Source organism: Alosa alosa, chromosome 22, assembly GCF_017589495.1.
Source record: "Alosa alosa isolate M-15738 ecotype Scorff River chromosome 22, AALO_Geno_1.1, whole genome shotgun sequence".
Taxonomy (NCBI): Eukaryota; Metazoa; Chordata; class Actinopteri; order Clupeiformes; family Clupeidae; genus Alosa; species Alosa alosa.
Window position 1 is genome coordinate 6,884,621 of NC_063210.1, and position 13,200 is coordinate 6,897,820.

The 13,200-nt window shown below is 44.6% G+C and overlaps 1 protein-coding gene across 1 annotated transcript in view; it reads left to right on the forward strand.

The window, feature by feature from the left end:
* snx29 (sorting nexin 29) overlaps window positions 1-13,200 on the forward strand; it is a 102,699-nt gene that overhangs the window by 17,064 nt on the left and 72,435 nt on the right. The window contains 3 exon segments of the mRNA XM_048233737.1: window positions 2,098-2,173; window positions 2,611-2,727; window positions 11,984-12,069. Coding sequence (XP_048089694.1) covers window positions 2,098-2,173; window positions 2,611-2,727; window positions 11,984-12,069 — 279 coding nt within the window.

The following is a 13,200-nucleotide window of genomic DNA, read 5'->3' on the forward strand; positions in this document are numbered from 1 at the left end:
AATCTGTAAAAGCCCACCCCCCCCCCCACACACACACACCTCCACTCTTCATCCCTCCTCCTCGAAATTTAAAAAGGTGTGGAAAAACTCAACAGATGCCAATCAGACCTGCTGCTTCCAGTTGAGTCCAAGTCAGCATGAACTCTCACCACTGGAAATGTCATTGCCGACACACTTGGCCTGGCATGGTAGATTATATCTGGCCACACTTCGCCACTCCTCCAGTAATTGACGGCTCTTAAGGCTGTAGATTGAGGTAATGGCCTGTCTCACCAGGTGGCAGCTGGTTCCAGGAAAGGTCAAGGATATTTTCGGGGTGGGTTCGTATGGTGTTTTGGGGAGGGGGGAAGAGAGGGGGACGGCGCGGATTGGTGTGTCTTGATGCAAGATGGCCAAAATATCTTGGGTGGGTGTTTGTGGTCTTTCTTTTGTCATGAGTGTAGAGGGTCATATTTAAGTGCTTCTGGATTAGTGTGGAGTTACAGAAGAGGCAGACCAGGATGTTTGACAAGTACATGACTGCATTATGGACACACACACACACACACACACACACACACAGACACACAAAGACAAGCACTGCTCCACTGTATTGCATCGGGGAAAAATATCATGAACACAGATGCACATGCTCTGACAAATCCAACCTTCCATGGTCACTTGTTTCTCTCTGTTACACACACACACACACACACACCTATACACACACACCTACTCACACACACACACACACACACACATACACGTACCTACTCACACACACATACACACACACACATACACGTACACACACAACACACGTACACCTACACGCACACAACAGACACACACAACCAGGGACTGAAAACAGAATTATTTTCATTTTGGTTTGATTTGAGCAAAAACATAATTTTTTCGTTCCCGTTCTGGTGTTTCAAGGCCTCTCCTCTAAATGGTAGCCAGTTAGAACGTTATAGAAGAACGATTAATAGCGTTCCTTTAAATATGACATTGCCTTTACAAATTGATTTATGGCCGGTGGCACAATACTAGGCTTTTTTTGCCCAACAGCCTTAAATCTGCAAAGCACATTAGATTTCAAGGCTAACTGTGAAAAACACTTTTTTGACAACATTTTTTGAATGATATTCAATGAAAGGTTAAAGGTTGCAGCGATAGCGGGGATACGTCACTTCTGATGAACAAACAAAACCGAGAGCTAGTTCGCTACTCCCTCCCGTGCAATTAAAACTCCTAAACGCGCATCTCGTCGGTTATTGGTTGAAACATTTTATTTTGCTTTTGAGTGGGTTGCCAACCCTTGTTGGTAGCAGTTGATTTTGTGTACAGATCTCGGAGCCTAGGGTGCCTACAGAGAAATGTTTTCTTGACGGCCTGCTTATGGGGCAGACAGCTAGCGGATCGTTAGGAAAGATTAGATAAATGTGATCATTTATGTTTGGGCCTGAAATCGCTGATACAACCTACTGTCATTAACCGGTTATCTAAAATTGAATATAGCGTTTTCACTGCGGAACAAGTAAAGTTGGTTTTGTTCCTGTTTTCGGTTGCGTTCGTCCAAAAATGTAGTTTGTTTCCAGTTTTCGTTCTTTGAACCGTTTCTAATCTCTGCACACACAGATACACACATACACACGACAGACACACACCACACACACACACTTACACACATATACCTACACACACACAAATGCACATGCATATGCATGCACACATAGTTGTATACAGGCCCATATGAATATGCCCATCAATGCAACAGGCACACCCTGAAAACATATATTTAGAAGTTGGGCTACATTTGTCCAATTTTTTTAAGATCCACTAAAACAAGATGAATGTCCATGAGCGCTTTAGCACATGAAATAGTATTTTGTCTCTTGTCTTGTTAAGGTACATCAGAAATAAAAATGTCTGTTCCCTCGACTGATCTCCATAATCACGGGAGAAGTGGTGCTTTTTTTTATAGGCCACTAAATCTCCAGACGTTACTGAGACTAACGGCTCTTTGAGCAACTTTTGCCTCCCAATTTGTCAGGCTTTTATTTGATTTCTTTCCTGCTGATTTAAGCCTTTGTTCTCCTCACCCTGTTCCCGCAGTTGAGTTACGGCAAGCCATAGTGGCCATGATGAACCGGAAGGATGAGCTCTCCGAACAGAACACGTGAGTGTGTGTGTGTGTGTGTGTGTGTGTGTGTGTGTGTGTGGCCTCTGGAGTAGTCTGTGAGAGAGACAGTCAGAAGCTCTCAACTGGATTTGTGTTGTGTTTGTCATCCTTTAACATGATTAAAGACATAATGTTATTTTAATGACATCTCTAGATGTTGATTCGGTCTTAAGTGGTAGGCTTTAAAAGGCAACAGCAAAATTAATGAGCGATGAGAGTGATTCATTCATTATACTTTTATTGAAATAGGAAAGACTGTATCAGATAACCCCAATCTGCACCACATGTAATTGTTTGTGCAGTGTAGGCCTAGGTGCCCATGCTATTGCAGTGTGAAAATGTAACAAATAGGAAATGTGGTATTGATTGTTGAACTCACATTGTGTGTGTGTGTGTGTGTGTGTGTGTGGGGTGGGGGGGGGGGGTTGGTTGCAGGTTAAGCTCAGTCTGTTGGATGGGGAGATGGAGCACTCTGCTGGTCTCAGACAGGAGGTTGACACCCTGAAGAACAAACTGGCCGAGCTCGAGGAGAGACACGCAGCCAAAGTGCAGGCCTTGGGCAGGTAAGCACGCACGCACGCACGCATGCACACACACACACACACACACACACACACACACACACACACACACACACACACACACACACACACACACACACACACACACACACAGGAAGCTAGGCATGTCTTATTCTGTTTGCTAGGTAGCTTGTCATTTTAGACAAAACAATTCATAACGCCTCTTCAAAAGGAAGACAATCAAAGTGTAGCTTTATCTCAGGAAATTATATTTTCTAGCCAAGTGGCTAGAACAGCCACTTGGTCTTTGGATGCTTTGAATCTGTTGATGCACACAACATTTGGCAGAACGGACAACATAATTTGATTCTGTTTCATTGTTGTTGTAAAAATGAATAGCCCTTCCCTCAATGTTTGAAATATCTCTGTGACTAGTGATTGGTATCATAGTTCAGAGCCAGTAGGCAGCCACATGACTGTACTGCATTGCATTGTAGGAAGAAATTGTCTCTGTGTGTGTTTGTTTGTTTTAAAATTCAGTCCATAAATGTACTTTCATGCAGGGCAATTTTTTAAAATTGTTATGGATGTGGTCTACAAGCACTCTTCAGAATGTTGAAAATGAATGCTGTTCTTTGAAAATGTGACATTTACAGATGGAATTTCTGTATTGTTAGTGTTACCATTAACCAAAAATAGTACTCTGTACATTTCCAAGTCTGAGAAGACACACAAACACTTTCCTCACAACCTCATTTCACCTGCCAATGTGGTGTTTTTGTGTGTGTTCAACAAAAGAGTTGGGGGGGGGGCAACTTGATCTTGAAATACTCAGACTATTGCGTCAGGTCTGTCCACTGTGTCCATTTATTTACTTTTGCACCATAGAGCATCACCTCCGCTCAGCCCTGCTGCAGTCAATAGTGGCTAAAAATAAGGCGCGGGAGGGGGTGTGGGAGGGGGTGTGGGAGGGTGTGGGAGCCGTCGGTGAGCTTTCACTGGGGGAGTCTGGAGTGCAGCTCACCGCTGGTCCTCATTGATTGAGCTGTGCTTGATTGTGGGTGCATAGGACACACACCACACACACACTTACACACACACACACACACACACACTTACACACACACACACACTTACACACACACACACACACACACACACTTACACACACACACTTACACACACACACTTACACACACACACTTACACACCACACACACACACACACACACATAACATCACAAACAAGTGTATAGACTTCTCCACACATGAAAGTATTAAACTTGCTTGCACATTCACTCATGTATGCATATACTGTACACTAACTTGCCCAAACACACACACACACACACACACACACTAACTTGCACACACTAACTTGCACAAACAGACATATATTCATTAACTCTTACAGACAAGACACGCACACGCACACGCACACGCACACGCACACGCACATAGAGATTCATTGTGATGACCAGCATGCAGCTCTTGACAGAGGACAGGTTTGGGCTGGAAAAACAGCATGGTGTTTGTGCACTCACACCAGTGGACTACTGGAGGGGAATCAGGAGGAGGGAACAGAAAGAGTTTAGACAGAAGAGGAAAAAAGAGAGATGAAGTAAATATATGAAGCGCCTGAAGAGACACAGAAATGAATCTGTGTGAAGAAAAAATATCAACAAACAACAAACCACTTTCAAGACAGCAATGTAATGGTGGATATTTTCTTTGAAGATATTGAATATCCTCACAAAAAGCTTGTGCCAAGCTGGCTACATAAACAGATGAATAAGTAGATAGGTTTGGCCATGTAGTGCATTCCAGTCTCTTGAAGTTAGGATTATCCTGTTTGACAGTGATGACGCAAATGTGGTTTTACTCTACTACTAGAATTAGACCTTTCAAAATTGGTTAAAATCAACATCAATTTAAATGCGGAAGCTTATGTGATGAACACTTCCCCATAAGTTTCAGACATTGCAGAGAATGGCTGCCCTGCTCTGGCAAAATGTCGTTTTCATTATGAACACCACAGCATTTGTTTGACGATTCCTGGGACACCAGAATACCGGGGGATTTTATACTTGGTGGGTATGAAACCCCACTAGGCTGATAAGAAATAGATGCTTATAAGAAAGATATCAATCCAGGCACTTCAAATACGGTGACAGTGAGGAAGGGATACGGATCATTAAAAAAAAAACCTTTATTGCAACTGGCTGCTTCATATTAAAAAGCCAACATGTTTCGACCTAACTCAGAGGTCATCAGGCCTTACTATTCACAACTGAGGGCATAGGCCTCACCTATATAGTGACATGAGGTCACGTGACCGCAATACATGATTCTAAAGGTACACATCACACCATGGTGCCCTCCCCATAGAATAAACGCCATAACTTAACTGGTCCCATAACAAGAAAATAAATCAAAGTATATAGTAAAATATGAAGACACATCATTTCCATCTAAGACATTTACAAAAAACAAGTAAAAAAGCCAAGTAAAATCAATATCTTCATTTAGACCAGGATACCCCATAGCATTCATTTATTGCAGGAGGTACTCTTTCTAAATAAGGTAGTATGTAGCTGCCCATTCAAGCACAAAATTGTCAAGTCTAAAAAAATGATACTATTCTGTGAGTAATCTATTGACAGTCTTATATTAAGATTAATGGCATTGACATACTTATGGAAATCCAACAGTTTAGCTTCAGAACCATCAAAAATCATCAATATATCATCAATGTATCATCCATACCACGTAATACACTCATAGAAAGTATTGCATGACTTTAGTATGTAATCTTTCTCCCACAAGCCCAAATATAAACAAGCATAACTAGGAGAAAAACACAACCCCAAGGTACACCAATTTGTTGTACATATATCTCATCCATAAATACAAACACATTGTTGTGGATAACCCAGTATGCACTAATCCCGGCGCAGTGAGCTGCCTGCAACAACAGCGGCGCTCGGGGAGCAATGAGGGGTTAGGTGCCTTGCTCAAGGGCACTTCAGCCGTTCCTACTGGTCGGGGTTCGAACCGGCAACCCTCCGGTTACAAGTCCGAAGCGCTAACCAGTAGGCCACGGCTGCCCCTAAACATATCAATGGTGTCTTCTATAAATGATGGGAGTTCCCTCACTAAAGGTTTGATGAAGAAATCAATGTGTTTGGATACCAGTTTTGTGAGTGCACCATTGCCTGATATGATCTTTATGTTCTTTACGCACTCTAGGGAGTAAATAAAAGGCTGCAATTACTGGATGCTCTACGGTTAAGAGTCCCAATTCGTTAGATGTTACGCAGCCCTCATCGAGTGCCCCTTGCAAAACACATCTAATTCCTTTTTCCTATCTGGCAAAGGGTTAGTGAACAGTCTTTCATAGTATTTAGTGTTTAACTGATGGGGAGCTTCCTTGACGTGTTTGTCCCTGGAGAGCACCACTACAGTGCCACCCTTGTCGGATAATGCCACCCTGGACGGATAATGCCACCCTTTTGATGTCAAATAATGATGTTTCAATGATTAGAAAGTTTATTGAGGGCAATGCGCTCCTTCTTTGATAAATTTGATCTAAACGTTATAGAGTCAGTCTTCATGAAACGGTTAACCTCAAATTTCTTAGAAAAATGGATGAGCGCCAGGTTGGATACGATAGGGGAAAACCAGGATTTTTGTTTAAAGTTAGTGGGCAGGTCATTAGTGTCATCATGTGTGGTTGCACTTGAGGAACACTGAATCCGGCCTGCATTCTGAGAGTACCGTGCTTTAAGATGTACTCTAGGCTACGGTAAAAGCTAAATAAATCCACTGTAGTGTCAAAGTGTCAAATGTAGGCACATTGTGAGGATAGGCCCTTAGGCAAAACTGAGACTTTGCTCTTTGCTTAATTCAAAATCAGAGAGGTTAATTACTGTGGATAGCGAATCCGTGCCTTCTTCCGTAGTCCATCTCTGTTCCGCGTGGGCTGGCGATGCGCGTCTCCTCCCCCTGGTGTGTCCTGTGCTTTCGCATTGTATGCCCGGTGGAGAGAGAGACGGCCACTTGCCCTCCGAAAAATCCTGTTTGGTAGAGGGATAGGAAAACCTCTCTTCCTCACTGCTTGTAAGATTAAAGGAAACATGTCGGGTGTGTCATCCCTTGGTTCCACAGGTTTATTCCAGTGGTAAACCCAACCCTGCTCGTAGTCCTCAACGTCCCGCTTGAACTTCCTAATAGTAGCTTCCTAATAGTAGCATCCAATTTGCATAGGTTAATCTTGAGTTTGGTATCAAAGGATCAATATTGGTATCAATCTTGGTATCAATCTTGGTTTGTAGAGTAGCCCTTTGTGCTTTGCCATCCTCGATCAGGAGCAACATTAAATCCATACAACATTTATTCAAGATGGATTCCCATTTAGTTTTGAAAGTGGCGTCCTCAATGTTGAAAGAGGGGAACTTGGATATGTGTAAGCCCTGTGGTATTTCGGCCCTCTCTCTCGGGTAATCCAAAAGGGACATGATGTGGCATTTTAGCGCTTCAGGTCCTTTTCCAGTAGTCTGTGTAAATCGGTTTGTGTCTTTTTCCTATCCGGAGGGTGGGCAAGTTCATCTTGTAGAAGAGTGTCCATGACAACAACATTCCTCCCTTCCTCGTGAGAGTAAGAAAAGTAACTCATTGTTCGCCAAGAAAGCACACTTGGGCAACAAAATGAGCGAAGCGAGGAGAGAATAGAAGCTTGTGGTCCCCGGGGACCACTCCTTTCCCACACGGCGCCCCAGAGGAAGCCCTTCTCCTGGAGCAACTCGAACCGTTGCACCCAAGATGCATGCACACAAACATACACACTCTCACAGTTATATACTTTACATACACTCAGGTACACGCAGACACATACAGTATATATACATACACACACACACACACTGACACAGTATAAATCTGGACGTACATGGTGATTTATGTTGCAAGCTTTATGTTCATCAGATCACCATGCAATGGTCCTATTATGTACCACTTACAGTACAGTTATATTACTATGGTGTGGTCTCAGTGATACTACCAAGCTATTAAGAATGGTAGTGTTACACATTAAAATATTTCCCCTATTTGGCTTTCGCAAATACTTCCCCTTCTGAGCTTGGCTATATTTTTTTTTGCATTTCCAGGGAAGATTGAAATTCATGAGATGTTTGGATTCCTTTTCATGAATTATTCTTTCAGCCAAATTGGAATAGACACTTGCATGTTCTTTTACAAACAAGTGGCTTTGTACTAGTTATTTCAAATGGATTTCTCTTGAAGCTGGTAAAATTGATGTGGCACACTGTGTAGCTTAAAGAAGCATGAGAACATGTATGTGCAGGTTAAGAATATGCAATTGTGCTGTCTCTACTCACCCTGTCCTTGGCATATCTGATTTGTTGTACAGCATTCTTCCCACAGCGTGCCCTTGCTTGTGTGTGTGTGTGTGTGTGTGTGTGTGTGTGTGTGTGTGTAAGTGTGTGTGTGTGTGTAAGTGTGTGTGTGTGTGTAAGTGTGTGTGTGTGTGTGTGTGTGTGTGTGTGTGTGTGTGTGTGTGGGAATGAGCAGATTCATTAAGCCCAGCGTGGTGGGCTACCTGTTGAGAGGACCAGACGGCCGAGGCACAGGAGAGCCTAGAGAAAGAGGGTCATCTTTAGCTGCGGCAGCAGGCCAAAGGAAGGACGGTTAGTGAGGGACCACACTGACTGTCAGCTGCCTGGGCCATATTGGTCTTGGTGGTTGCATCAGTTTAGCTTTGGCAAACGTGCTGATTTAGTAGATCTTGTAATGCCAGAGGCAGCAAGCGAAAAGGGAGAACAACCAACTGTCAACCCCTCCACCATAAATTGAGATGTGTGGAGACTCTCTGGGAGCTCTCTGGGCCAACAGTGTCACAGCAGTCAAAGTGGGCAAGCTTTTTTCAAAATAAACAAATAAATGAATTCCATGTAAACAAGCAAGTGAATAGAGTTTCTCTGTTCTTGTGCTTGCATGGCTTGGGCCACCATGGCTTTCTTTTTAGTTGCTTTTACAACTATGACCTCACATGTTGCCTGCGCCGGCACACATTTGACCCCAGTCCCGGTCAGCAAAGGCGACGCAGTGCAGTATTGCTGATGCTTCACATTCACGTAATTTAACGGTGGGGGTCCCTCTTTGCGATGGCTGGCCCTCCATTATGCTGCATGCTTGACATTTTAACCGGCTGCTCTGCCCTGAGGCGGACCAGAGGGGGATCCTCCATGCTCTGGCAACCCGGGTGTCATGCATACTCATTAGACCAGCACATGGCTCCCAGCACTCTCTGCATGCTGCCGAATGTGCCCCAGGCCACCGGGACATGTGTCTAATTTGCACACGCACACACAGTTCCAGTCACCTTCCCCACCCAAGCCTTATGACACCCCTAGCTTGCGGTTAGCTGAGCTGGTGTTGTGTTAGCATTCCCAGGCTTCCCAGAAGGCCGTGGTTGAGGCGTCCGTAAGACGTGCCTCATCTCGTCGCCCCGCCATCTTGTCATTCTGTCCCAGCTCTCTCTGGCCTCTCTGATTCCAGGGGAATTGAAGGAGAAGGAGGGAGTCATGCAATTCTCGTTTGATACGTTCGCCGTCATCCAATTCCACTAATGGGCTTACGGTTATGGAATCCATTTGTCTATAGTGCTTTTCAGCAGAGGGAATGTTGTGACTGCTGTGCCATGCCTGAGGTGGTGCACTCCGGAGTACGTCTGTGATTGCTCCTTCACTAGTGAGAGTGAGCAGAATCTAACCTTGTACACTTCTTTTTTTGAAACAGAAAATCTTTGCCCATAAATAGTGACGTGATGCGGTTTGGGCAAGGTGGTGGCATGAGTGGTGGAAATGGAGAACAGATGGAGTGTACATGGGCTTGATTTGATTGAAATTGATGCTGGCCAATCAAATCAGTTCCACCTCATATGCACGCAGGAAAAAATGAATCAAGGCAGACGTCAACTGAACAGCTCTTTGGTGAGAAAAGTATGGTGAAAAGACGCACAGCATAAATCAAAATCACGGCCGAATGACTTTTTGATTCTGATTACTCACTTGCTGCCCACCTAGTTTGTTTTGTGGATTGATGTGTAAAAATATTCTTCTGTGTGTGTGTCTGAGCGGGAGTGAGAGTTGCACAGTAGCATCCTGAGACCCGTGACACTTTTCGATTCAGTATTTTATGTTCAAGGCAGAACATGACGAGCCCTTTTAGCCGAAGACCCCTGTGAACGTGAACCAGAAAACTGGGCTTCCGCTCTTTTGATTAAGCGAAAACACAACCCTCCATGATCCCGGCATTGTCATTCCAGGGCTTTCCACGTCAGGGAAATCGCTGAGTGAAATGTATCTAATTACCCCACAAAAGGTAGTCGTGAAGGTGAAGGGTAAAAAAGAGAACAACTGCGGGTTCATGGTGCACAACTGAGGCTGCTGCCTGCCTGTGTTGGCACTCATTAGTGGGAAGAGGTCCTCGCTTCAGGGCTGTTTACCTCACAGCTGACATCTTAACCCTCCGCGCCTTCAGAGAGATGTTTATGTCCGACACCCTCAGCCCTATCCTTGTGTGGGATGCTAATTCTGAGGGGATAAAAGGAGAAAAAAAAAACCTGAGTAATGCAGCCTAAAGTGAACACTAAGGGTGCCCAGAAGGGACAAAATGAGTGGTTAGTGATGAGAGTTTAGAGCTGAGCTGCTGAGCCTCCTCCACCATCTCGCCGCCCTAAGATCGGGCATTTATTAGCTTTAATTAAATCTGGGTGGGATTGTGCCCAGCGCCGGGGCTAAGGAGGATGATGGAGGATCGGCCTTTGAGAAAGTTCCAGAAGCTGTAGGAAGTGCTCCATGCTCATCCATTGTGCTCTGGAGGAACATGAAGGTGATAAGCAGGGTACAAAAGCTCTCGGGCGCGAATGAAGATGGTAACGCTTTTTCACCAAGGTGGCATTGCGGCTCAATGTTGATAGATTTTCCTTTCTCTTGTTCCGGTACCTTCCCTCACCCAAGCAGCCATAATCAGGCACACACTTCTGTGAGCTTGTGTGCTCAGACACACACACACACACACACACACACACACACACACACACTTACACACACTTGCACACATACAGACACAGACATGCATGAATGCACATTCCCCTCCAGTCTCTTGTCTCAATAAGCAGTGATAAAAACGTTATCTATGTGTTTGTGTGTTTGTGTGTGGGAGGGAGCGAGACAGGGCAAGAAAGGAAAAGGGGGAAACAAAGCCTTGAATTGAATTTGTTTTTATGCTGCAGAGAGGGCCTGTTAGGCTTCGCTAGCAAAGCCAGTGCTGGCTCTTTATGTGTCTCCGGAGTGCCCCTGTCTCCAGCTAAATTGAGTTCTGCAGGAGGACTTTATGCATTTGCGTCACACCTTCAGAGCCTGAGAATGTGCTGTACCTGTGGTCGTTTATTACTCAAGGAAGCACGTAGTTATTGCATAGCAGGAAGTCGCATTAGGAACTGTCACCGGTGGCAGTGATCGATCCAATGGGGTAATACCGGATTCTGAGTTACCTCAGTTTGTCTAAATATAAGTAAATCTGCTTTGGATATCTCTAAAGTCTGTATATGTTGACATGCAGCTCTATACGATGCATGGCAATGACACCTGATATCTCTGAAAAGAGGTTATTTTCCTACATACACTGCAGAACAACTCAAGCAGCCATTTTAAGACTTTGCCTGCCCTGTTCTAGTGGTCATTCGTTGCTACGGCAACTAAACACAAAAGTCCAGTTTCTACTGTAGTGAGGTCCATTTTATGATGCAGTGAGTTTTCTGGTTTGTTCATAATGTTGGGACTTCATATATTAGTCATGATCTGTCAGAGCAACTTATTTTTTTTAGTTTTAACTTGTTTTTGTAATCACCCCAAGGAAGTGATTGTACCCACATTTTAAATAGTCTGAATATATAAAGACTGCCTTTAGAATTGAAAAATGTTGAGGATGAAGTTTTCTGAGTTTTACAGTATTTCTTAATTCTCCTTAGCATACAAAATTTCTTCCCTTTTAATTTAATCAGCTCAATGTAAAAAATCAGAATGTGGTCTAGTTTGCATATCTAATGACTGAACCACAACAGAAGGGATTTGTCTGTTGCAAAGTTGCATATTCCTCAAGTTGTTGTTTTTGTAAAAAGTGTTCTCGACCGTTTCCTGACTGTGTTTCTGATAGCTCTGCCTCTCGCCTGCCCCTGGTCTTGACTAGAGTCCGCCTCTTCTTCGTTGTCTTGCAGGGAGAACGAGGTCCTCAAGGTCCAGCTGAAGAAGTATGTGGGGGCGGTCCAAATGCTGAAGAGGGAGGGTAACCAAGGCAACGACGGTAAGACACCCACCATTTGAGTCCACTGTCGAGACACTGTAGCGTTGCCGTAGCATGCTAGCGGTCTGAGCTGTGAGTCTCTCTGGTCACTGATGTCCAGTAGATTTGAGCTACAACATGGCTTGTTTTTCCCTGGTGCGGATCCATACTTGATTGTTTCACCTTCTGCCAGCCGAATTCGGCCTGGAAATGATTCATTAGCCCCCCCTGTTCGGGGCTGTACTCGCTCACTCGTTAGCCTCTCCTTGGTGCTTTTTAATAAAAGTTAGCTCGCCCGAGGATGGCAGCATGCTGGGCAAAGGGTATTCAGATAAGGCGGTTTCTATCAAAGGCAAACAAAGTTAACATGGCAGATTTCAGCCAGAGAATAAGCGCTAATTACATTAGGAGGGATAGAAAAAAGGTAGTTATCAGCACCACGGCCGTGCCAGTCCCCCTGAGGGGTCCGTCCTGGCTGACGCCTCCGGCGCAGAGGAAAAAGAGGGCGACAAGAATAATCACCTTAAATCTCGATTAAAAAATGTTCTTTTTCATGAATGTACGTCCACGGGGGCATTTGTATCTTGTGACAGCACAACACTCTGCAAGTATCTGCCAGCTGAGGGCCTGGCGAATGTCTTTCTCTCGGCAGCCGTTCTGGCCTTTCTTTGAAATGCCTTCTTCTCTCCCCTCCCTCATTTTAAAATTGTAATCATGATATGCCAGGCCCCTTTTGAATTCACTGTTCAGCCATTCTCTTTGTGTGCATTCAAAGTGCCCCATCAGAGTAAGGGAGGTGACCGGCATACCAAAGAAGCCATTTCACCACCGCCTGGCTGCAACAGAGGATAGGTTTTCACCTACATGGTGTATTTTGGGAGCATTTTAGGGCAACACTGCAGAGCCAACGGCCTAATAGTGGAAATGCAAATCGATTTATTTTCCCCCGGCTTAAAGCCTGGGGCTGTTGGCCCCAGCTGACACGTGGATAGCCCCAGCTCACGCTGACCGCTGATAGCGGAAATGTGGCTATTGTGAACCATGTGGTGCACTGGGGACTTGCTTCCTCATAGGCTCTCTCAGGATGCCCCTTCATGATCCCCTGTGGTGAGACGTGCATCTAGCCAAGCACATTTCATAAAACTGATCTGT